The following is a 23,271-nucleotide window of genomic DNA, read 5'->3' as shown; positions in this document are numbered from 1 at the left end:
GTATGCTACAGGGAAACGCGCTTGTCCTGGGGAGAGTCTGGCCCGCATGGAACTGTTCATCTTTCTTACCACTATCTACCAGAACTTCTCCATCGCCCCGCCGCCCGGCACGACCGTTGACCTGACACCGGATACCAGTGGCTTCTTCTTCCATTTGCCAAAGTTTAATGATCTCATCTTCACCGCCAGGCAATAATCAGCTTCCACTGTCTTTCGGAAACTTGTGTCAATCACACAATAAGAGTGTGCACACTCTTAATTCTGTGCGCAAGCTTTATAAAAGTCAAGATGATTACCTCTAGAACAAATTAATCATCAAAGCCAAACACAAATTACATGAACATTCATGTAAGTTCATGTCCATGTAATTGATTCAGCATAAAATATATTGATCAAAGAAAGACCGGTTGATTATACCCCAGCCAGAACTCGAAACGCTGCCGCGGCGCACGCAGTCACCTCCGTTACGTGAACATTAAACGGAGAGACTCACCTTGGATTTTTATCTCGTGTACAGCACAAGAGAGAGAGAGAGAGAGAGAGAGAGAGAGAGAGAGAGAGAGAGAGAGAGAGAGAGAGAGAGAGAGGAGGTATGGGGGAGAAAGATGGGGGGGGGGAGGGGAGTGAGAGCGCGGGGGAGAAGGAGGAGGGTAGGAGAGAGAGAAAGGGAGGGATGGATGTAGGACTTGTAGGAGAAGCCAGGGGTGGAGGTAGTTGGTGGATACACGTCACAAATACGTCACGCCTCACTTGTTCGAATGTGTAAGTGGCTCACGCAGGTTTTGCCATCACTGTCAAGAGTAAACGCCATGTTTAACCGCATCTGGTAATGCACAATAGCGTCAGAAATCTCTGCCAAAGCACCATGCTGATCCGAGTCTTCGTTTGAAAGATATTTGCGAAAAACGGTGTCATAGGATTTGATATGGATAGTAGTGTTCTACGTATGTAAGTCATCGTTACACAGCCGGGACGCAAAAGGAAGCACAGTGAAGCACAATATACACTATTCTTTCAGGCACAAGTGTTGCAACTGATCCTTACTCAGCTGGTATTGGCTAAGGGGAGCTACATTAAGGTCACAAGCATAGAAGAGAGAGAGAGAGAGAGAGAGAGAGAGAGAGAGAGAGAGAGTTTTATTTTCCTTTTTTTATACAACCAAAAACTAAACAACCTCTTTCCCTCTCGTTGTCATGGTAAGGTTCTTTGATCCCAACTCAAGGGTGTTGGAAGGTCATTGCGTATATTTATATTAGTAGTAAGATCAGGCACACGACTGAGGGAACTTATTTTGCATTCAAGCAAGATGCATTAGACCTTGTTGCATGTAAGCAAACGGAGGGAGAGGGCGAGGAAAAGAAGGAAGAGGAGATGAAGGAGAATAGGAAAGAAAAGGAGGAAGAAAAACGAAGATGAAAAAGGAATCATACACTGAATACATCACCTCATAGTGGGAGCATGAATTGACACTAGCTGAGGGGGAGGGTGGAGGGTGAACGCTGTTGCTGTTCGTCACTGCCTGTGTTGCCGTATTTGGTACAAACGTACCAGATTACTTTTGGGTTTACAAAGTACGACTTCCACTAGATCTGATACTAAACGGAGATGGTATTTTTGTTCTATTCATTGTGGAAATAAAATGAATAATGTCGTAAGTCGTTACATTTGTTCTGCCACGTACTTCGTTAGTGTTCTACACCTTCATTTACCCAAGAGGAGATAGATTTACATTTTTATAGGTATGTAGACCTGTACATAATGTTATACTTACTCAATCTGGTACGTTTTGTTCTCATTTGATACTTTTTATTGGTGCAATCTGGTACTACTTCGTAAAACTGAGTGGCAACACTAATCGTCATTTCGCGGCCCCTCTGAGAGACTGCGAGGCGAGAGCCCTCAGTAGGGATGGGCAAGAACCGTTAATTTGAGTACCAGTAGTACCGGTACCAAAAACTCGGGTACCATTAGTACCGGTACCGGTACCCAAAGGAGTATTTTTTTTTATCTTAATGACGTCTGATGAAATTTCTAAATAAATTCCCACCATTTTGTCCTGCTTTTCGTTTCCATCATAGCTCCCGTCTCCATTATTTTATTATTGGATTTATTTATTGGTTAATTTTTCATGTCCGATTCTTTATTTAGGATGCTAATATATATTGTTATAGTTATTAGACTATGAGTACATCCATAATAACTACGCATACATGCTTTTTTTTTTTTTCGAAAAAAATATTCACTTCATTCAGGAGAGAGAGAGAGAGAGAGAGAGAGAGAGAGAGAGAGAGAGAGAATAATGAGAGAAAAAAGTCCAGTGTGTGTGACACACACACACTGGACTTTTTTCTCTCATTTATTCCTGCCCTTAATTAAGGTGTTTCTTCTGTTGTACTCTCTCTCTCTCTCTTTCTCTCTCTCTCTCTGAATGAAGTGAATATTTATTTTTTCGATAAAAAAATAGCATGTATAGTTATTATGGATGTACTCGATCATAGTCTAATAACAATAACAATATATATTAGCAACCTAAAAATAAGAATCGGACATGAAGAAATATCCAATAAATCCAATAAATAAATCCGAGCAATCTGGTACCAGTTCCGAGTAATCTGGTATTGGTACCGTACCGTTTAGTTGGTACCGTTAGCACCGGTATTATAACCAGTACCAGCCCACCCCTAGTACAGTGTAGTCACTGTAGTGTGTAGCAACTGACGTGAAGGTTGGAAGTGAAGGGCTGAAAGTTACTAGTTGCTTTAGAAAGTTACATTTGTGCCTTTGGTTTTGAGGAAATACATGTTTAACCGGTATTGTTAGTGCATTGGTCACACAGGTGTTCACCTTCTTATAACGGGTCAGTGAGTATCCGTGGACACCAACGAGTGGGGAAAAGGATTCATATATACAGCCAAGACATGCTTAGGGTGTGACGAGTCAGGCTTTGTGTGTGTGTGTGTGTGTGTGTGTGTGTGTGTGTGTGTGTGTGTTGGTGCACAGGCCACACAAGTATTAATCCGCTGTTGTGAGACAGTGGATACTACTTATGGAAACCTACAAACGGGCTAAATGGATTTATGTACGTTACAAGCATAAAGAAGTGCTCGAGGGACGAAATTTAGGGCGAGACAGAGCGTTGCAGTTTTTAACGTGTCCATCTAATTATTATGGCGGGAAGTGTCTGCCCGATTACTTACTCGTACATGGTTACAACTTGTTTTCAGAGTATTTGCTGTTCCTGACGTCCAGTAGTGATCAGCAGCAGACATGTTGGTGGAGGCCCTGCTGCTCGGGGCGCTGATCTTCCTGCTGTGGCAGAGCTTCAGGAAGCCGCCCGGCCTGCCTCCAGGTTGGTGGTAGTAGTAGTAGTAGTAGTAGTAGTAGTAGTAGTATACATATATAGTAGACTCAGGGATGCAGTATTCGTATTCGGTATTTGTATTCGAATACATTCGAATACCGTATTGGTGTGTATTTGCATTCGTATTTGATGGAATTAAAAGTATTAAGAAAAACATAAGAACGTAAGGAGTCTGCAAGAGGCCGGTAGGTCTGTACAAGGCAGCTCCTGTGAACCTAAGCTCCTGTGAATCTAACTCCCCTAATATCACTGTCCTTGCTTTTATCCAATCTTTTTTAATGGGACTATTGTATTGGCAGTCACCACATGAATGCAAAGCCTGTTCTCATTCGTATTCGAACACAACTGAAAAGTATTCTTATTCGGCGAATAATCTGAGAAGTACTTCAAAATTTATTATCAAAAGTAACAGCCGCTGTTCCTTACAATCCATCCTCCTGGGCGGACGTAAGGACGTGTATAGTTGGTTAATGAGCTCATTTTACTATTGCTTAACTTTAGAACAGTGCTTTACCCAGTTACGTCAAGAACGTATTTTTCAATGAAAAGTATTCATGAATACTTTCAATAAGTATTCGTATTTGTATCCGAATTAAAACCATTTCAGTGGATTCGAATTCATGTTCTTATGCGTTGAAATTTGAAGTATTCGTATTCAATGCCCGACTCCTGTATTCACTCCGTCCTTTGTACCTAGTAGTAGTGGTAGTAGTAGTAGTAGTAGTAGTAGTAGTAGCTGCAGCAGCAGCAGCAGCAGCAGCAGCAGTAGTAATAGTAGTAGTAGTAGTAGTAGTAGTAGTAGTAGTAGTAGTAGTAGCTGCAGCAGCAGCAGCAGCAGTAGTAGTTAGTAGTAATAGTAGTAGTAGTAGTAGTAGTAATAGAAGTAGTAGTAGTAGTAATAGTGGTAGTATAGTATTGTGTCCTGTGATTATTTTTTCTGTACATCAATTGGTGTCGTTTTATGGTTTTAATGAGTTAGTGTGAGATTCATAGCAGGTGAAGGTCCTGAACTCCTACTTTTTCGTTTTCTGTACCACTGAGCATCGTGAGAGAAAATGTAGCCGTTATGACTGCACCGAGGAAGTGTGAGATCCTTACCTGGCACCCCTGTTGTCTTCTTCCCCAGGGAGGTGGGGCCTTCCCCTCGTGGGCTACATTCCCCTCACGAGGAAGTCCCTCGAGGATCAACTACAAGACCTCTGGAAACAGCACGGAGACATCTTCCTGTGAGTGTTCGTGGGGACTCGTTTCGGTATTCTCAGACGCTTTTGCCTCACATCAGCTCCTTCCCAAGGCCGAAAAGGAGATTGGTCGCGTTCTCATGAGTGTTTCCTCTTCACATTCACGGTACAGGAACTTTGTCAAACCACCACCAAGGCCATAAAACTACTCATGGAAATGCCCACAACTCCTACGAAAGCCTCGTTAAATAAAAACATAAGAACATAAGAACGTAGGAGTCTGCAAGAGGCCGATAGGCCTGTACAAGGCAGCTCCTTTGAATCTAAGCTCCCGTGAATCTAACCCCACCTAATATCGCTGTCCATGAATTTTTCTAATCTATTTTTTTAATGTGACAATTGTATTGGCACTCACCACATGACTGCTCAACCTTTTCCACTCATCTGCCACTCTGTTAATAACCAGTTTTTGCCTATGACCCTGTTGAATCTGAATTTATCCAGTTTAAACCCATTATTACGTGTCCTACCCGGTTCTCTTACCAACAAAACCACATGAATATCCCCCTTATCAAAGTCCTTCATCCATTTAAAAACCTCGATCATGTCTCCAAGCACCCTTCGCCTTTCTAGAGAATGCAAGTTTAACTGTTTGAGTCTTTCCTCGTATGGCAAGTTTCTTAACCCTTGAATCATCTTAGTCATCCTCCTCTGCACCGATTCTAATATTTTTATATCCATTCTATAGTAAGGTGACCAGAACTGAACCGCATAATCAAGATGAGGTCTAACTAATGCTAAATATAGTTTGAGGAAGACTTTGGGACTTCTGTTGCTTACGCTCCTTGAAATAAATCCCAGTACCCTGTTTGCTCGATTTCTAGCTTGAATGCATTGTGCCCTTGGACGGAGATCAGAGCTCAATAAGACCCCTAAATCCCTCTCGCACCCAGACCTGCTTATGGGAGTGTCATTTAAGCAATAGTTATGTGAGGGGTTGTTCCTATATACACTCAGAATACTGCACTTCCTTACACTGAACTCCATCTGACATTTATCCGCCCAGTCATGCAATCTGTTTAGTTCATCCTGGAAAATGCTAGCGTCCTGATCCGACTCAATTACTCTACCGATCTTGATATGATCTGCAAACTTACTGGCATCACTACTAATTCCTGTATCTAAGTCAATGATATAAATAATAAACAAAAGTGGACCTAATACCGAACCTTGTGGGACCCCTCTCTTAACATAGCCCCAGTCAGATCTTTTACCATTGATTTGCACTCTTTGCTTTCTATTGCTAAGCCACACCTTGACCCAGTTCAAAACTTTACCCTCTACTCCGTGAGCCTGTTATTTAGGCAACAGTCGTTGGTGTGGAACTTTGCCAAACGCTTTACTAAAATCAACATGAATCACATCATAATTTTCATATCTGTCTACCGCCTCAAATATTTTATTGTAGAAGGACAAGAGATTTTTGAGACATGACCTACCTTTCCTGAACCCATGCTGCGAGTCGTGAATTAAGCAATGTTTTTCTAGATGCTCCTGAATGTTCTTGGCTATTATGGACTCCAGCATCTTGCCTATAACCGATGTTAAGTTAATTGGGCATGCTTGGGCGCCTAAATGTTTATGAAGAAGTTTATGGCCTCGAGTCCTTCACCAACACAGACCGCAGGCTCCACCACGGCCAAAGCCAAGGAGGCCAAAACAGACATTATGCCGCCAACAGCCTCCGTCAAGTGTCTTACCTCTTGAAGAGGCGTGGCTTGAGGTACTGTGTTTATTAATTACCGGCTACTGCATCACAACAATAACTCTTTGGGACGCATAGATGAGACAAACTTTAGCAATGGTTTTCTCATCACTTTTTTTTAATGAGTACTTGAGGTCTTTTGATTCTGAAGAGTCAAGATTAGATACGATTCTCACCGAACAAAGTTTGTGCACCAAATAAGGATTTTTTAAAATTTTTGTTCGTGTATCATAACCTAGGGCCGCTTCCCCCCTCACCTGGCATTCTGCATTGGCCCCCTCCACTTTATTTTCACCTTCCCAAAGCTACCTCTGCCCCTTCACTTCGCTGTCTTCCCGGGTCCTACATTCACCCTCCTCGCCTTTCCTGCACAGACTCTCATTCTCCACTCTACTTCATCAGCTGCACCGCCCTCGCTCTCTTCGTCCATCCCCTGCACTCTGCAATACCTCAGCCATCGTCACCGCCCCTCCCCTCTTCACTGGGTCCTATGGCCCTATGTCCCGGGGTAATAGGCTCCCTCCCACCACAGGCTCAAGGGCCAATGTTACGGAGATGAGCACCGAGGCCACGCGCTGCTACAGCGTATACCCCCAACTTTACCTTTACCTTTATCTATATATATATATATATATATATATATATATATATATATATATATATATATATATATATATATATATATATATATATATATATATATATATATATATATATATATATATATATATATATATATATATATATATATATATATATATATATATATATATATATATATATATATATATATATATATATATATATATATATATATATATATATATATATATATGTGTGTGTGTGTGTGTGTGTGTGTGTGTGTGTGACTGTGAGCAGTGTGAGCAATTTTTCTTGGCATGTTATGTACCAGACATACTAATTGAGGCCAATTGCAGCAAGATGACGTCATCCCAAGCCAGTGTTTGTTTTGGATGCGGGAAAATGCCAGTGGAGGAAGCTCGTAGCCGAATCGAGTTGACTACATGCGCACCTTTTGCCGCCATTATGGGAATCTCTTGGTAGCAAGATGCCAGAAAACATTGCTTGTGTAACACGGGTTTCATGTCCAACTCTCTGTTTGCTTCCAAAAGATGTTTTTATCTGCATCAGACTACAGGAAAATACCAAAAGGTGCCGGAAAAAGTGTCCGCGTGAAGCGGGCTGTGTGGCACATTGTGAGGGATTCTCCTCGTGCAGTAGAGTCATTCTAACGGTGTATCCCAACGCAGGTGGAGGATGGGGACGCAGGTGATGGTGTTCCTACATGACTACAAGCTCGTCAAGGAAGCCTTCAGCCGGACAGAGTTCACGGACAGGCCAGACTGGGATACGTTGATGATTTTTGAGGACGGTGGCTTTGGTGAGTGAATCCCTGCTCATAACCTCCGCGCCGAGCCATGGCCACCGTGGTAGCCTTGGTCGAACCCTAATGTATCATCATCATCATTATCATCATCCACAGCAGCGGTCACAAGTAGTCTACGCAGGATACACTTTCTGCGGTTCAGTGTCAGGAAGTGCAGTATGTAGGTGTAGTAGTATTTGGAGTGTAAATAGTAATATACCCATTACACAACTTTTATATATATATATATATATATATATATATATATATATATATATATATATATATATATATATATATATATATATATATATATATATATATATATATAATATAAAAGCTGCTCCCACAACATAAAATAGATAAAAGTAGCCAAAAGAAAGGTTAATTTCGGATGGAGAAGTGTCTTGATTCTTCTTGAAAGAGGACAAGTCATAGGCAGGAGGAAATACAGACGAAGGAAGGCAGTTCCAGAGTTTACCAGTGTAAGGGATGAAAGAGTGAAGATGCTGGTTAACTCTTGCATAAGGGGTTTGGAGAAATATTAACAACAATCAACCGAAAATGTCACGCAAATGTAATCGATTTAGTTATAAGATCGGATTCTATAAAAATCGACTTAGCACAAAAACCTGACCTGATCGAGAGAAACGGGTGTCATTTTCGGATTCAGCGGTGCAAATTTGTCCTAAATCAGTTGAAAAAAACTTAGACAACTTACACTTTTTTTTTGTAACCCAGTGAATTATCAGTAGGCTATCACCATCATCACCATTATGGATGTGGATGTGCACAAGTTTCCGTGTGTGTCACATCTTATTTCTTCCAGGGGTCGCCGCGTGCAGTGGCCTTCTTTGGCACAACAACCGCCGCTTCACCTTACGGCAGCTTCGCGACCTTGGCATGGGCAAGTCCAAGCTGGTGGAGGCGATTCAACACCAGGCGCTGGAGTTCAGGAAGAGCATCGCGAAACAGGCGGGGAAGGCGGCGCCGATCCCCCACGACCTACACGTGGCCGTGGTCAACGTGATCTGGCAAATGATGGCAAGTGAGTGTGTGCCAGACTCTGACAGGCCCATGTTCGCAAATATTTCGGGACTCACACGCCCACATTTAATAAGGCATTGGTTGAAGAGGTGGGTATTTTCATGGGTACCTAGTGTTATGAGCCTAGTGATAGTTTGACAAGGCATCTGAATCATGAATGTGAAAAAAAACTCTTGAAAACCCGTCTGATCTCTTGGCGTTTGAAAATATTTGTTGTTCTTTTCTTCTTTCATTCATTCTTTTTTTGTAAATTCATTCACTCAGTCACCTCTTTCCTTCATTCAGTTATTATCCTTTTTCTAATTCATTCATTACTCCATCATTCATTCACTGTTTTTTTCTTCTTTTTTCTCTTCTTTCCTTCTATTGATTCTTTCCTTCTTTCTACTTTTCTTATTAACAAGTATTAACAAGATATTGCACTCAGGTGTTTTCTATCTTGGTCTCTTTTTTCTTTGTTCTCTTTCGCTCATTCTTTTCCTTATTTCTACAGGCAAGCAGTTTGACGCAGAAGATCTTAAATTGAAAAAGTTTGTGAAGCTCATGAAAGACTTATTAGTCGCCTCCAACCGTGTGGCCTTCAAGGACTTCCTGCCGTGGCTCGAGTACGTCATGCCAGCTTTCCTCTTTAAGATCCTGATAAAGCATGCTGATATAATGGCCATCAAAGAGTCCTTCTGCACCTATTTCTATGTGAGTCATTATTTACTTCATATAGTTGTTTTACATAAGTTCTTGACAAATGTTTTAGTAATGATCTGGTGTGTCATGTTTTCCCTAGATTTTTTTTCAGTAAAAGAAAAGACCAAAATACGGTTGGCCTCTAGACCTAAATTTTCGAAGGCCGTTGTACCTCTAAAAAGGCCAAATTGGCCTTATAAGGCCAAATCTGGCAACCCTGGCTAAGGGCTGGCGGGAGCCGCGGGTCATAACGGCAAGAAGGAATGTTTGAACGCGTGACTAGGAAAGTGGATGAATACTTAATCATAATGTTTGAAGAGAATTAAATATGTATAGGCTGGGGAGAGTTGGGGGGGGGGGGGTAAATGAAAACGGCGCGACTTGCCGCAAACTTAGGCCGAGTTCCCACTATTCCGGTTTTATGGTTGCGTCGACATTAATGACGTCAAAATGACGTGACGAAATGACGGGCGCTCGGTACTGAGGAGATGGGATTCGTCACGCCTTTTGTGGACAAACAAAGCATGGACCCCATGGACGACGCAACTTCTTGACTGCTGCCTTTGTACTGGCTACTGGGTCAGACACGCCAACAATTATTATAAGCCTTAAAATTATTATTAAATGCTACAGATCATTACATGTGGAATGGCTGGACAACCACATTCGCAGACAACGTAACACACACTCTACAAGGGAGAAGAAGGAAAACCCAGTCCGAGGCAGGATCTGGTCTGCTCTGGCAGACAGCTGATGAGCAACTGAAACAACAACTGTCTGCCTATTGAAGTCGCCCCCTGTTCACAGTGTCATTTTGGTATGGGGGGAACTGAAATAGTTCGCAAATGACCTCCGGGTGTTCTCTGCAACAGAAGAATACATATATTTGTCCCCAATCTCGCCGCCACACCCATGGGTTTGTTTACACCTGGATGGTGCGGTAGTGTGCGTTGGTGCCACACTTCTTGTTCTCAACGAAAATGATTTATTATCACACGTACTAGACGTATTGTACTTACATAGTGCAAATATATCTAAATTATTACTATCTTGAAACTTAACTATATATTATTTTGTTGATTTTGCTGGGCTTTTATGCAAGAAAGGTTTTTTAATGAAAAAACCTTGCATCGGTCATTTATTTTTTTATCGTTTACCAATAAACAAAACAACGAGAAGGGTCAACTACATTTTTATTAACAATAGCATCACTTATTGTATTGAACTGTAATATATAGTTATAGTTATTGAACAGTGGGGTGTGCTTGCAGGAAGGTAATTGGCTCTGGATCACCAGTTGTTCTAGCTTTCCTTCGTTCTAGAATACATTGAAATATGTGTATTTATGGATAATCTGTTCCTGGACCACAGCCAAGGCCAAAGTAGCCAACATGTTAAAGATTAGCTTTATTAATGTGGCCATACTTTCTTTTCAATGATTTTCAAAATGTTTCAAGGTCAGTAGAAAACAGGTACGACAACACGATAATTGAAAAAAATAGTTCAAGCTTCGTGGGCACCATGACCAAATCGCTGGTGACACCTGGTAAGGATGAATATACCTCATTGCTATGCATAAATATACTGTATATTTTGCCATGAAAAATGGGTGAAGCAAACTCTGATTTGCCTTATTATCTTGCAGTTCTTAGTATCATTTTTTTCTGTAAAAGAAAATACATTACTCTGATGTATATACTTCCGCAGTTTTGGACACAAGGTTTTAGTATCCACAAATGATTCAAACAATATCACACTTTGAAAGATGCTTTGAGATGTCGTGGCTGCACTCCATTCCCAAAGACGTAACGGCTGCCCTCACTGTGCTTCTAGGAGGAGATCGAGCACCACCGAGCCACGCTGGATCCTGACAACCCACGGGACCTGATGGACGGCTACCTGCTGGAGATGGAGGAGCGGAAGGACGACCTGCAGCGGTGAGTTGTAGTGTCTGGTTCCATACAAGACCCTCACACACCGCATCACCCACACTCAATTCCTTATAGTTATTGAACAGTGGGGTGTGCTTGCAGGGAGGTAATTGGCTCTGGATCACCAATTGTTCTAGCTTTCCTTCGTTCTAGAATACATTGAAATATGTGTATTTATGGATAATCTGTTCCAGGACCACAGCCAAGGCCAAAGTAGCCAACATGTTAAAGATTAGCTTTAGTAATGTGGCCATACTTTCTTTTCAATGATTTTTAAAATGTTTCAAGGTCAGTAGAAAACAGGTACGACAACACACGACTCACAAGTAGCTTGTGAGGGCAGCACGTTGTAGGCATTTTCTTTTATTATTTTGTTTTGCCCTTGACCCTCTATGACATATATATATATATATATATATATATATATATATATATATATATATATATATATATATATATATATATATATATTTATTTATTTATTTATTCACACGCACACACAAACATGTTGGAGCTTTCTTCACCAGATCGAAACTTGGCTCTCCTTGTGTTTGACCTGTTTTTCGCCGGGAGTGAGACCGCCACCAACACCTTCATCTGGGCCTCTGGCTACCTGGCGGCTTCTCCCAACGTGCAGCAAAAACTTCACGCTGAAATTGATGCCGTGCTGCCCAAGGGTGTTCTGGCTACCTTGGCAGACAAACCCAAGTGAGTCCCTCTGCCAGCCTGGCATGTATTTACTAGGTAGTAACACCCTGCTGAATATTTGGGCCCCAGGTCTCCGGAAACCTGAAGTGTCTGACAAATATCTAGCCGACCTAAAATAAGAGAAAAGAAAAGAAATAAAATCAATAAAAAATTACGAAAATCTAATTGGCTTAAGTTATAGAATACCATCGCCGTGCATTCAGTGCATGGACAACTCCGTGCAGATGAGGGTTGAGCCAAACTGGACAATGGATCACTGAGCGTCACAAAAATGGCATTCCAAACAATGGGTCCCTCACAATGATCCTGCAGCAGCTCTTATAGGCGACCATTTACCAGAAACATCATTCACAGTTGAACGGAACATTCGTGGAAGGTAAGATGTTTCCCCAACGGTTGGAGGAAAACGGCCAGTGTGACACCGCCTTTACAAATTTTAACTTCACACTCCTCTTCTTAATATACTTTATTACTACGTGGCCTTTCCTGCCTAGAGAAAGGGTACTATTACTAATCCAGTGTAATCCTTCCCTCAGAATGCCTTACCTGGAGGCATTTGTTAACGAGGTGATGAGGATGTCTTCGCTGGTGAACTTTGGACTCCAGCACGTGGCCAGCACAGACACTGAACTTGGAGGCTACACCATTCCCAAGGTGAGGACCCACACCAGTCTCTTACAAAGGATTGTACATCTAGGTCATTTCTGGTTAGCTCTTGGATGAAACACAAACACTGAACTTCAAGGCTACACCCTTCCCTTGAGTGTTGTGCAAGGTGTTGTACACTTAGATCTTTACTGCTTAGCTTTTAGATGGCACACAAACACTGGTAGTGCCTAATGTTGAAGGTTGTAGGTAGGTTACAATAGGGAAAGTTAGGTTATGTAGTTTAAATATATTAGCCATGCGGTGTGGCCCGAGGAAAATGCGCGGAACAAGACGTGGCGGCGGCGGGGGTGGGTCCATTACGCGTCTCCCCGAAAACAAGCTTGAGGACCTGGGGGAATGCCTGATTTCCGTATGGGGAACACTAAATTCGTCGCAAAAACACATCTTACCTGGGGGGGGGGGGGCGAATCCTTAAATGTAAGGAATTTTCCTATATCTAGGGTATTTATCCTCCCCGCTAACTCAGAATATATGTGACTGCGACCTCGTGGCCTCCTCTAATCAGGATTGTCTCTTACGGACGACCTGATGAGCAGGGTCGGCTTCTGGGTAGCGTACCACAAGCCCATATAGCTAGAGTTGGCGTTGACGGATTATGCAGGTAATATATGTTGAATCACTCTTACAGAGTAGTCGCTGTTTGACAAAAAGCCATTCCAGCAATATCCCATAATTCTACATAGACACTTATAACCAAAGGCATTAATCCACCTCTCCAAGTCCCTGTTTGGTGTCCATGTCTCCCAGCCATAGAGTCAGCACACCAAGAGTCCTTGCAAGAACCCCACGGAGTCGCAGGAGATCCCAGAGTGCCTCGTGATGCACTGAGTCAAACGCCTTGTTTAGATTGACAGTCTGCAAGCATCCTCTGCTGAATTTCACGTCTGCGCTCCACCAGCACACAGAGCGCTTGGATACAATCAGTTGTCGTTTAACCAGGTGTACGGCTTCAGTAGCTGGCTGCAAATTCGCCTCAACATTAAGTGGGCAAGCACCTTGCCTGGCACACTGAGCAGTGTAATACCACGGTAGTTGTTGCAGTCCTGACGGTCTCCTTATCCTTTCTAGATGGGGACAACCAACCCCCTATTCCAGTTAAGAGATATGGTACCAGATTGCCATACAAGTGGGGAGGCGGTGGCTGAGTGGTTAGGGTGCCGGTCCTGTATTCAGGGCGTCGTGGATGATGTGGGTTTGAATCCGCCGCTACCACCTGGGATTTTTCAGTCACCGCTGAGTGGCCTAAAACTACCCACATGCTGTCCTGAAGGCCACCTATCAATCTGGACTCTAGAGGAACTGTCAAAGGGAAATCAAGAATGAGCTCCGGGGGAGAGCATGAGCCAAGAATGGATGAGCGGCGCCACTACGGGCTCGGACCGACTACCAGGCCCCCAAAGAAAGCCTACCGGCGCCATAGGCCAAGACGAAATAAATAAATAAAAAATAAAAAATACTCCAGTGAAGATCGCATGCAACCCGCCGACCATGGCCTCACGCTCAGGAAGAGTGAAAACGGACGTTAAACGAAATGATGATGATGATGATAATCTCTCTCTCTCTCTCTCTCTCTCTCTCTCTCTCTCTCTCTCTCTATATATATATATATATATATATATATATATATATATATATATATATATATATATATATATATATATATATATATATATATATATATATATATATATATATATATATATATATATATATATATATATATATATATATATATATTTTTTTTTGGGGTATGAAAGGGCATCTTGGCTCACTCGGCACTGCCATCAGGAAAGTATACCAAGACTGCCTTTGAACTCACCACTGAACATTTCTTCATTTCTCTTATCTCCTTCTTCTTCTTCTTTTGATCTGTAACGCTTTGTATCGCTTCTTAGGTCCTCTCTTCTGTATATTCACACGTACACTTTGCTCTTTAAGGGTGCCTGACCTACACTAATGACTGGGATGAAATACTGAACTAGAAGGCTTTGCGAATGGTTTAATATAAGAATACATTGTGGTTACATTGTGTGGTGGAAGTTTGAGAGAGAGAGAGAGAGAGAGAGAGAGAGAGAGAGAGCACACTAACCAAATTCCTTTTTCTTTCTTTAATTCCTTTTTGTCTGTGTATTTCTCTCTCTCTCTCTCTCTCTCTCTCTCTCTCTCTCTTATTTCTTTCCCTTCGTTTCTCCTTATCTTTCTCTCCTTCTCCTTCTCTTCCTTCTCCTTCATTTCTTCCTTACTTATTTCCTTCCTCTCCCTCTCTTTGGTTTATTTTTCCTCTCTTTCTTCTTTTTCTCATATTTATCTTCTTCCTTTCCTTCCTTATCTTTCTTACTCTCTAGCTCTCTCTATCTATTTATCTATCTATCTATCTACCTCTCGCCTCCATTCTAAGTCGAGAATAAGTAGATCATCTGGGTCCCTGTAATTTCGCGGTTGAGGTTTAGGTGCCGCCAGAAGCCCATCTCAGGTAGGTGGCCGTTCGTGGTGCAGGTGTGACAACAGTGGTAGGAGGGGAGGAGCAGGTGGCACTTCTTGAATTTCACAGCGATCGCACATATATCCGCACCGGTCGGGAATGTGGAGTCGAGGCAGGGGTAGACGGGGCCTGTCGGAGGGGAGACGAGCGTAAGGAAATATAGAAAGAGTATATACACATGGAAACAGAGGTAGATTGGAGCTGTTGAAGGGAGGAACATAGGAGGAAATGATGACAGATTAGAGTTATTGAAGAAAAGAACAGAAGCGATAGCGGCGTAAAGGAGAAAAGAAGATAATGAAGGTGAAGGAAACAGGTAGATTGGAGCTGTAGAAGGGAGGAACATAGATGGAAATGATGACAGATTAGAGTTATTTAAGGAAAGAACAGAAGAAGCGATACAAATTAAGCGACGTAAAGGAGAAAAGAAGATAATGAAGGTGAAGGAAACAGGTATATTGGAGCTGTAGAAGGGAGGAACATAGATGGAAATGATGACAGATTAGAGTTATTTAAGGAAAGAACAGAAGAAGCGATACAAATTAAGCGACGTAAAGGAGAAAATAGAAGAAGAGGAAGATGAAGATGAAGGAAACAGAGGTAGATTTGAGCTGTAGAAGGGAGGAACACAGATGGAAATGATGACAGATTAGAGTTATTTAAGGAAAGAACAGAAGAAGCGATACAAATTAAGCGACGTAAAGGAGAAAAAAGAAGAAGAGGAAGATGAAGATGAAGGAAACAGAGGTAGATTGGAGCTGTAGAAGGGAGGAACACAGATGGAAATGATGACAGATTAGAGTTATTTAAAGAAAGAACAGAAGAAGCGATACATAGCGGTGTAAAGGAGAAAAAAGATAAAGAGGAAGAGGAAGGGAACAGAGGTAGAAGGAAAAGTGGATTGGACTTGTGTAAGGGAAGAACGTAACGAGGAAAGGTGGAGAAAGGAAGAGAGAAAAGGAAGAAGGGGATGGAAGAGAATGGGGAGAGAGAGAAGTGGAAGTGTGTGCATGTGTGTGTGTGTGTGTGTGTGTGTGTGTGTGTGTGTGTGTGTGTGTGTGTGTGTGTGTGTGTGTGTGCATTAAAAGCCACCAGCGCAGGCAAGTATTTATAGTGGCGCCATCTTGCTCGGCTCATCCTCCCCCCCCTCCCGGAGCTCATGTTTAATCTGTAGAGAGCTAATCTAGAGGTCGGGTTGGCAGGTGGTCTTCAGGACAGCATGTGGGTAGTCTTGGGTCACTCGGCGGGAACTGGGCGAGAGGGATTCGAACCTGGGTCCCGCTACTACTTCTACTATACTGAGTGGGCGGAATGAAGTACTCGAAGGCCGTGCTAATAGTTTAATATGAGCATAAACTGTGATTACATTTGTATGGTGGATGCTGGTGAGCGTGCCTCTAAATCTTCCCGTTTTCTTCACCTTCATTTCTTCAGTCTGCCCTTTAACTCACCACGTTCTCTTTCTCTTCCGCCCTCTATTACACACACGCCTATCTCATCCTCCACATTTCATCGGGTCGTGGGTCACTACATCATACACATATACCAAATCATCACCTATATTATAACAAACTCACCGATGTACACTAATAAAGAGAACGTGGTGAGTTAAAAAGCAGACTGAAGAAATGAAGGTGAAGAAAACGGGAAGATGTAGAGGGTCACTACACCTTCTCTCCCAAGTCACTCTACGGGGCAAACACGCTGATCACTTGGAAGGACTTGACGTGGCGTGTCAGATTGAGGTACCTCCACGCCCCCATCTCCGGGATCAGGCCGCGGGAGGTGCAAGTGTGACAGCAGTGGTAGGACACGAGGGGCAGCTTGCATTTGTTGAACCTGGCGGCCATTTGACAGACCTTAAGATTCTTCGTTCCTGTGAAAACCGAGTCCAAGCAGGGATAGACCGGGCCTGTGGTGGTGGTAGGGGGGGAGAACGTGAGTGTATGAGTACAGGTGAACGTAAACCAATGCTGTGGAAGGGAAAAGAACGTGAAGGTAAGGGAAGATAAGAGAGAGAGAGAGAGAGAGAGAGAGAGAGAGAGAGAGAGAGAGAGAGAGAGAGAGAGAGAGAGAGAGAGAGAGAGGTGTGTGTGTGTGTGTGTGTGTGTGTGTGTCGGTGTGGGTGTATGTAAAACTTCTCCTCCTCCTCCTCCTCCTCCTCTTCTTCCTCCTCCTCCTCCTCCTACTACTACTACTACTACTACTACTACTACTACTACTACTTTTTTTTTTTACAGCAGAGGAGACAGTGCAAGGGCGTAAAAAAAAGAAAACAATAATGAAAAAAAAAAGCCCGCTACTTACTGCCTACTACTACTACTACTACTACTACTACTACTACTTATTACCTGTTGGTTGTTCTTCTTCTTCTTCTTCTTCTTCTTCTTGAGGTGGTGGTGGTGGTGGCGTAGCGGTTAACAGATGGACCGAGTGTGATACGTCCTCAAGTGTACTGGAGACATTCCTGGTGCTCATGGCCAACCTCTCCACCTCCTGCGCCATTACCTCCACGAAGTTCTTTACGTCTCTCACCTCCTCCGAGACGTTCTGTTGGAGAGAAAGAGTGGAGGGAGGGAAGATCGAATTAGGCTAGAGCTAAGATTTGCTTCCTCTGTCTCTTTCTCTCTCTCTCTCTCTCTCTCTCTCTCTCTCTCTCTCTCTCTCTCTCTCTCTCTCTCTCTCTCTCGGCTCACAATCGAGAGAGCCCGGGTTCGATTCCCGGGCGGAGTGGAAAAAATTGGGCGGCTTTTCCGATACCCTACGCCCCTGTCCACCCAGCAGTGAATGGGTACCAGGTATTAATCGGGGGTTGTGCCCCGTCTCCTGGGGTCTGTTCCCTTCTCCTATAATTCTTTCCCCTTCTGTCTCTCTCCGGCATATGACCACAGATGTTGCGCCGACTAAACGAAACTTTCCAACTTTCTCTCTCTCTCTCTCTCTCTCTCTCTCACCTGGCCAAAGTACTGCTCCATTCTGCTCTTCATCTCCACATTCTCTCCCTTCACCTCCTGCAGCACTTCCTTCATCTCCAACACATTGTTCTGGAGTGCCGTCAACCTCGAGTCATCTCTACACCTATCCTTCAACTCCACGGCCTCTTGCCTCACCACCTCCACCATCTCGTCCTTCGTAAATATCCGCTTCTCCAAACGCCTGCTCCCTTCCTCGATTTCGGTTGTTATATCGTTTTGCAGGCCCTCGATTAGCCCGTTTGAGCTCAGCTTCAGGTCCTCGATTTTCTGCAGCAGTTTACCCTCTAAAGCCTCCGTTTTCTGCAGTGCTTCATTGAGTTTGCGTGTTATCTGTTGCAGCTCTGTATTACACGTTTCCCTCATCGTTGATATTTGTTGCTGCGCTGTATTACATGTTTCCCTCATCGTTGATATCTGTTGCTGCGCTGTATTACATGTTTCCCTCATCGTTGATATCTGTTGCTGCGTTGTATTACATGTTTCGCTCATCGATGACTTCATTTCCTGCCGCGCTGAATTACATGTTTCCCTCATCGTTGACTTCATTTCCTCGATGTCGGATGTGATGGGGGCCAGCTTGTCTTCTATGTCTTTCCTGATGATGTCAGCGAAGTGGTGTGCGACCAGGAGGTATTCTGGGGCGTCCGGGTTCTCGGTGAGGTCCTGCTGGAAGCCTAGGCAGCACGTAGCCCCCGACACCAACACAAGAGTCACAAGACGCAGTGCAGACATTTTGAAAGGTTAGCTTGAGTTACCCCTTTAAATCTAGCGCCCTTTTTCTTTTCTTTTTTTCTTTTTTTTATTCGTTTTACTCTAGTTGGTTTCTTCTCTCGTTTTCTTTTCTTATTTCTTTTGTGTTTTTTTCTTCCTTCTTCTTTCCCTTGTTCTCTCTATCTTCTTTCTTTCGTTTTTCTATCTCTTTCTTCGTTTCTTCCTTCCTTTGTTTTCTTTATTTCTTCCTCAGTTTTCTTAATTATTTCTTTCCTCCTTGCGTTTTCTTTGTCTTCTCTTTCTTTCTTCTCTTATGTCTTTTTCCTCTTCAGTATCTCTTTCAACCTTTTCTATGTCTTCCTTCCTTTCTCTTTTCTTCCTCGGTAACTCTTCCAACTTCTTTCTTTCCTTGTGTGTGTTCTTCTTTCTTCTCTTCCTTTGTTTTCTATCTCGTCTTCTCCCTCCTCTTTTTCTTGAGGGTTCTGCACTCGGCACCAGCAGCGTACGTCCTTCTACTACCGCTGTCTGCCCACAACTAAGCTAAGAGGAAGAGGGTCGAGGGGAACGCAAGTGGTAATCATATGCGGGGTGTTTATCATTAATCATTATTTTGTTTATTACGAGACAGAATCAAGGCCTCGAGGCGTCCACTTGACTCCACACTCTTCAAACTATTTTTCCTACATTCTCAGTTTCCCTCCTCCTCCTCCTCCTCCTCCTCCTCCTCTTGAAGTTCCCTCCCCCCTCTCTCTCCTTTCTCAAGTGCAGTGGTTCTCAATCTGGCACCCTGAACTTATATAAACCCTTTTGTGGCACCCCTTATTCATACACCCCCCCCTCCTCACATGAATTAACTCCTTATACACAATTGTACCTGTTTGAATTACTGAACTTAATGAATTAGAATTATTATCCATACTCAAAACAAAATTAACATACGGTACAGTACATGCCCAAAGAGAACTCATCAGTCGAATTCGATTAACTTAAGAGTTATAAATGCAGACTAACATAAAAAAAGAAGAAAAAAAATGATTCAAAATTCATGATGATCTTGTGGCACCCCTAGGCACTGTCCACGGCATCCAGTTTGAGAACCTCTGCTCTAGTACAACCCCTCCTCCTCCTCCTCTTCTTCACACTCTCTCTCTCTCTCTCTCTCTCTCTGTCTTTTCCTCTCCTTTCTTAATTAAAACAAAAATCTAAAACAAAAAATCAGTATTGCCCCATTCCGTTGGTAGCGCGGACGAATTTAATTTATAGTGGTGCCGTGATGTGTGACTCTTGCTTGGCCCATGCTGCCCCCCGGTGCTCCCCTTAACCGAAATCACAGAAGTTAAGGTTAAATGAAGATCCGGCCCCAGCTCGTTTATTTATGGTGGTTGCCGTGGTGTGTGACTCTTGCTTGGTTGGTTGAAGATCCGTACTATGCTCGCACTGGTTGATTATATAGAAGCGTCTGGCAATATCGATAACAGCCTTGAGCCTATACTTAGCAGCCACTTGCTCCGAAACGTTTTAAAGTAAATATATGTGTGTGTGTGTGTGTGTGTGTTGTCGTTGCTTTGATGGTTTAGGGAGGCAGATAATCACATGTGTATACCTCTTATCTCTGCAGGGAACGATCCTGAGCAGCTCAGTGTTTGCCATCCAGTTGGACAGCCGCTATTGGGACCAGCCTGAGAAGTTCATGCCCGAGCGATGGCTGGACGAGGCGGGCAAGTTTGTGTACAAGAAGGAAGGTTTCTTGCCATTCGGCGTGGGTGAGTTGAGATGTTGCTAGTGACTTTATTTAGCACGCGCAGAATTTTTATTAAACGTCAATTATTATTTCTATAAGGTGAAAGAAGGAAGGAAAGATGCCTAATGCGAGATACCTTTGAGTTCACCTTTATAATGTAGTTCCTATGTCTTGTGTGTGTCCAGCCCTCATTAGATGGACTGATTGGTCTAGGCCAAAACCTTTAAGCTCCATAATGTTCCTAGTGGAGTTTCTCACCTCCCACTCTGTTCTGCAGTTATCCATTTGCTGTCTTCGGTGTTTTCTTCATTCATACATTTTTTTTCACTGGACTCGGTTACTGTACATAATCAGTTTATGGTCCTGCTGCAGTGAAGTTACTAGATATATGTAACTCTCTCTCTCTCTCTCTCTCTCTCTCTCTCTCTCTCTCTCTCTCTCTCTCCACCACCATCACAACTACCACCACCACTTTGACTGTTAAAATCTACTAAGAATTTTTTTTTACCTCCTATAGTCGCTTCGTATAATATATTCTCTCATACAACTTTTCTGCTTGAACTGGCGCCGGAACTTTTTTTTATTAATATAATCTGTTCCTTCGTATTTTGTTTTAGACAACTGATCACCATTCTGCCTTTTTTTAAAGTCTTAATGTGGTTATATTTTTTCTCTGATGTTTTCTCTTGTCTGCTACAGGGAAACGCTCATGTCCCGGGGAGAGTCTGGCCCGCATGGAACTGTTCATCTTCCTCACCATCATCTACCAGAGCTTCTCCGTCGCCCCGCCGCCCGGCAAGACCATTGACCTGACGCCTGATGCCAGTGGTTTCTTCTTCCACTTGCCAAAGTTTCATGACCTCGTCTTCACCGCCAGGCAATAATCAGCATCCACTGTCTTTCCGAGTTTGTGTCAATCACACACTAAGAGTATGCACACTTTAATTCGTTGTGCAAACTAGTATATAAAAGTCAAGGTGTTATCTCTATAAACAAATTAATGATTGAATAACACCAAACACAAGGTACACCAACGTTCATGTAAGTGGATGTCCATGTAACTGATTGAACATAAAATATTTAGTGCGTACAAAGTCCTTCTGTATACTTGGATACCAGCTTTTTTTTACTTGATGTGACTGATGCAGCAACAATAAAACTGCACCTAGGTAGGTTTCATAAAACTATCACATAGCTTTCTGCAGTATTAGGAATAGTTCAACAATTTTATTTGTTTATTGTAACATTTAAGTTTCAATTCTGTTTCCTTGTAAATCAGATGATGAGATGAATTTAAAAGCCTGTCTCATGAAAATTCTCATCTATTAGCAAGATCTATGGAAGAGCAATGTACAATAGATTAGCAAACTTCCTTCAGGAATACGACATCTTAACAGACTCACAGTTTGGCTTCCGGAAAGGTCTGTCCCCAAAATCAGCCATCATGAAATTAATTGATCACATATTAACAGCACAGGGAAGAAGGGATTTCACTATCAGCGTCTTTTTAGATTTAAGAAAAGCTTTTGACACCTTAGGGCTTAGATCATAACATTATGTTGGAAAAAATAAATAGGCATGGAATTAAAAATGTATCTAACAACTGTTTTAGAAGCTATATAACAGGTAGGGAACAATATACATGTGTAAATAATGTGTCGTCTAATACAGTCAAAGTCACAACAGGGGTACTCCAAGGCTCTACCTTGGGTCCACTTTTGTTTCTGTTATATATCAATGATATAGCTACATCCTCACGTCAATTAAAATTCCTTTTGTTTGCTGACCAATATAACTTACTCTGGATCAGACATACCTATAATAGCCAACATTTTAAATCAGCAGTTTAAACATGTCACTACCTGGATACCGGCAAATAAACTATCTTTAAATGCAGAAAAAAACTCATTATTTGATATTAGCTGGCAATAAAATAAAAAAATGATGAAACAATTAATATAAAAATCTGCGACAAAATTATTCAAAGATCATCAACAGTAAAATACCTGGGAACATAGCTGGGCGTTATCGCGATAAGTTATCGCGATACTTTATCGCTGATAACCAAATCGGGTTATCGGCCATCCGCTACTTATTTAAATATATATCGGTATCTTCGTTACTTTTGTAACCAAACTTGCGATAATCGCTACTTTTTTCCGCCTCTCAGAAAAAAAAAAAAACGTTGTCTCGTCCCTACTGAGCATGCGTGGCCGGGCGCCCGGTGTTGTATGAAAAAACTTCGGGGTATGAAATATCTTTGGTGAAGAGATTTCATACTTAGATCATCAACATTGAAACACAAGGTTATTTTTTATGTTACACTCAAAAATCAATATATCAAAGAGAAAAATCATTTAACTTTGCCCAAAAAATGATTATTCACTGCCTCAAATTTGATATTCCATATTAGTTTGTGAGCACCCGGTGTTGTGTTATTTGGTGTCCCATCGTCAAAAGCTGGCGCTTTTGTTTACAAACACTGGTCTCTCGTGAACTGCGCATGTTCAGACCAGTAAGCGTAGCCCTGTACAGTCTCACAAAGCTTTTTAACACATTAAAAGTTGCTGGAAGGCTGAATCAGACATACAGTACCACCATCCTTGCTGTTTCTAGAACGACACTGTACATA

General features: G+C 42.4%; 2 protein-coding genes and 1 long non-coding RNA gene across 7 annotated transcripts in view; 2 read left to right on the top strand and 1 right to left on the bottom strand.

Annotated features, from left to right (window-relative positions):
• Nucleotides 1-22,540, top strand: part of LOC126985077 (cytochrome P450 2L1-like) — a 40,355-nt gene extending 17,815 nt beyond the window's left edge. For 3 of the 4 annotated variants that reach the window (XM_050839473.1, XM_050839475.1, XM_050839476.1), the window contains exon 11: nt 12-403. In XM_050839473.1, coding sequence (XP_050695430.1) covers nt 12-196 — 185 coding nt within the window. In that variant the 3' untranslated portion in view covers nt 197-403. Of the gene's footprint in view, nt 1-11; nt 404-21,338 lie in introns of those variants that run through there. The other variant, XM_050839474.1, reaches the window with a different exon arrangement.
• Nucleotides 14,916-19,451, bottom strand: LOC126985080 (apolipoprotein A-IV-like). 2 transcript variants are annotated; one of them, XM_050839486.1, is made up of 3 exons: nt 18,167-19,451; nt 17,564-17,762; nt 14,916-15,341 (listed from the first exon to the last, which is right to left on the bottom strand). In XM_050839486.1, exons 1-3 carry the CDS (start codon nt 18,917-18,919, stop codon nt 15,124-15,126), a joined length of 1,170 nt encoding a protein of 389 aa, XP_050695443.1. In that variant the 5' UTR covers nt 18,920-19,451; the 3' UTR covers nt 14,916-15,123. The 2 variants fall into 2 exon arrangements, with proteins under 2 accessions (XP_050695443.1, XP_050695442.1); XM_050839485.1 differs by lacking the exon at nt 14,916-15,341 and adding an exon at nt 16,539-17,124 and having other exon boundaries at nt 18,167-19,450.
• On the top strand, nt 15,349-16,280 carry LOC126985082 (uncharacterized). The gene is made up of 2 exons (XR_007738291.1): nt 15,349-15,812; nt 15,960-16,280. It is a non-coding gene; the product is annotated as an uncharacterized LOC126985082 (long non-coding RNA).
• Nucleotides 22,541-23,271: the final 731 nt, after the last annotated feature.

This window comes from Eriocheir sinensis, chromosome 58, assembly GCF_024679095.1.
Source record: "Eriocheir sinensis breed Jianghai 21 chromosome 58, ASM2467909v1, whole genome shotgun sequence".
In the NCBI taxonomy this organism is placed as follows: domain Eukaryota; kingdom Metazoa; phylum Arthropoda; class Malacostraca; order Decapoda; family Varunidae; genus Eriocheir; species Eriocheir sinensis.
The sequence above is the reverse complement of the archived record's forward strand: the minus strand, read 5'-3'. Positions and strand labels throughout refer to the sequence as shown.

Excerpts from the sequence above, each read along its gene's own strand:
- LOC126985080 (XM_050839485.1), bottom strand. The coding sequence starts at position 18,919 with ATGTCTGCACTGCGTCTTGTGACTCTTGTGTTGGTGTCGGGGGCTACG. Across the intron at positions 17,763-18,166 it reads TGGAGCAGTACTTTGGCCAG|AACGTCTCGGAGGAGGTGAG; the intron begins GTGAGAGAGAGA and ends TCTCTCCAACAG. Across the intron at positions 17,125-17,563 it reads AGAAGAAGAACAACCAACAG|GCCCGGTCTATCCCTGCTTG; the intron begins GTAATAAGTAGT and ends CCACCACCACAG.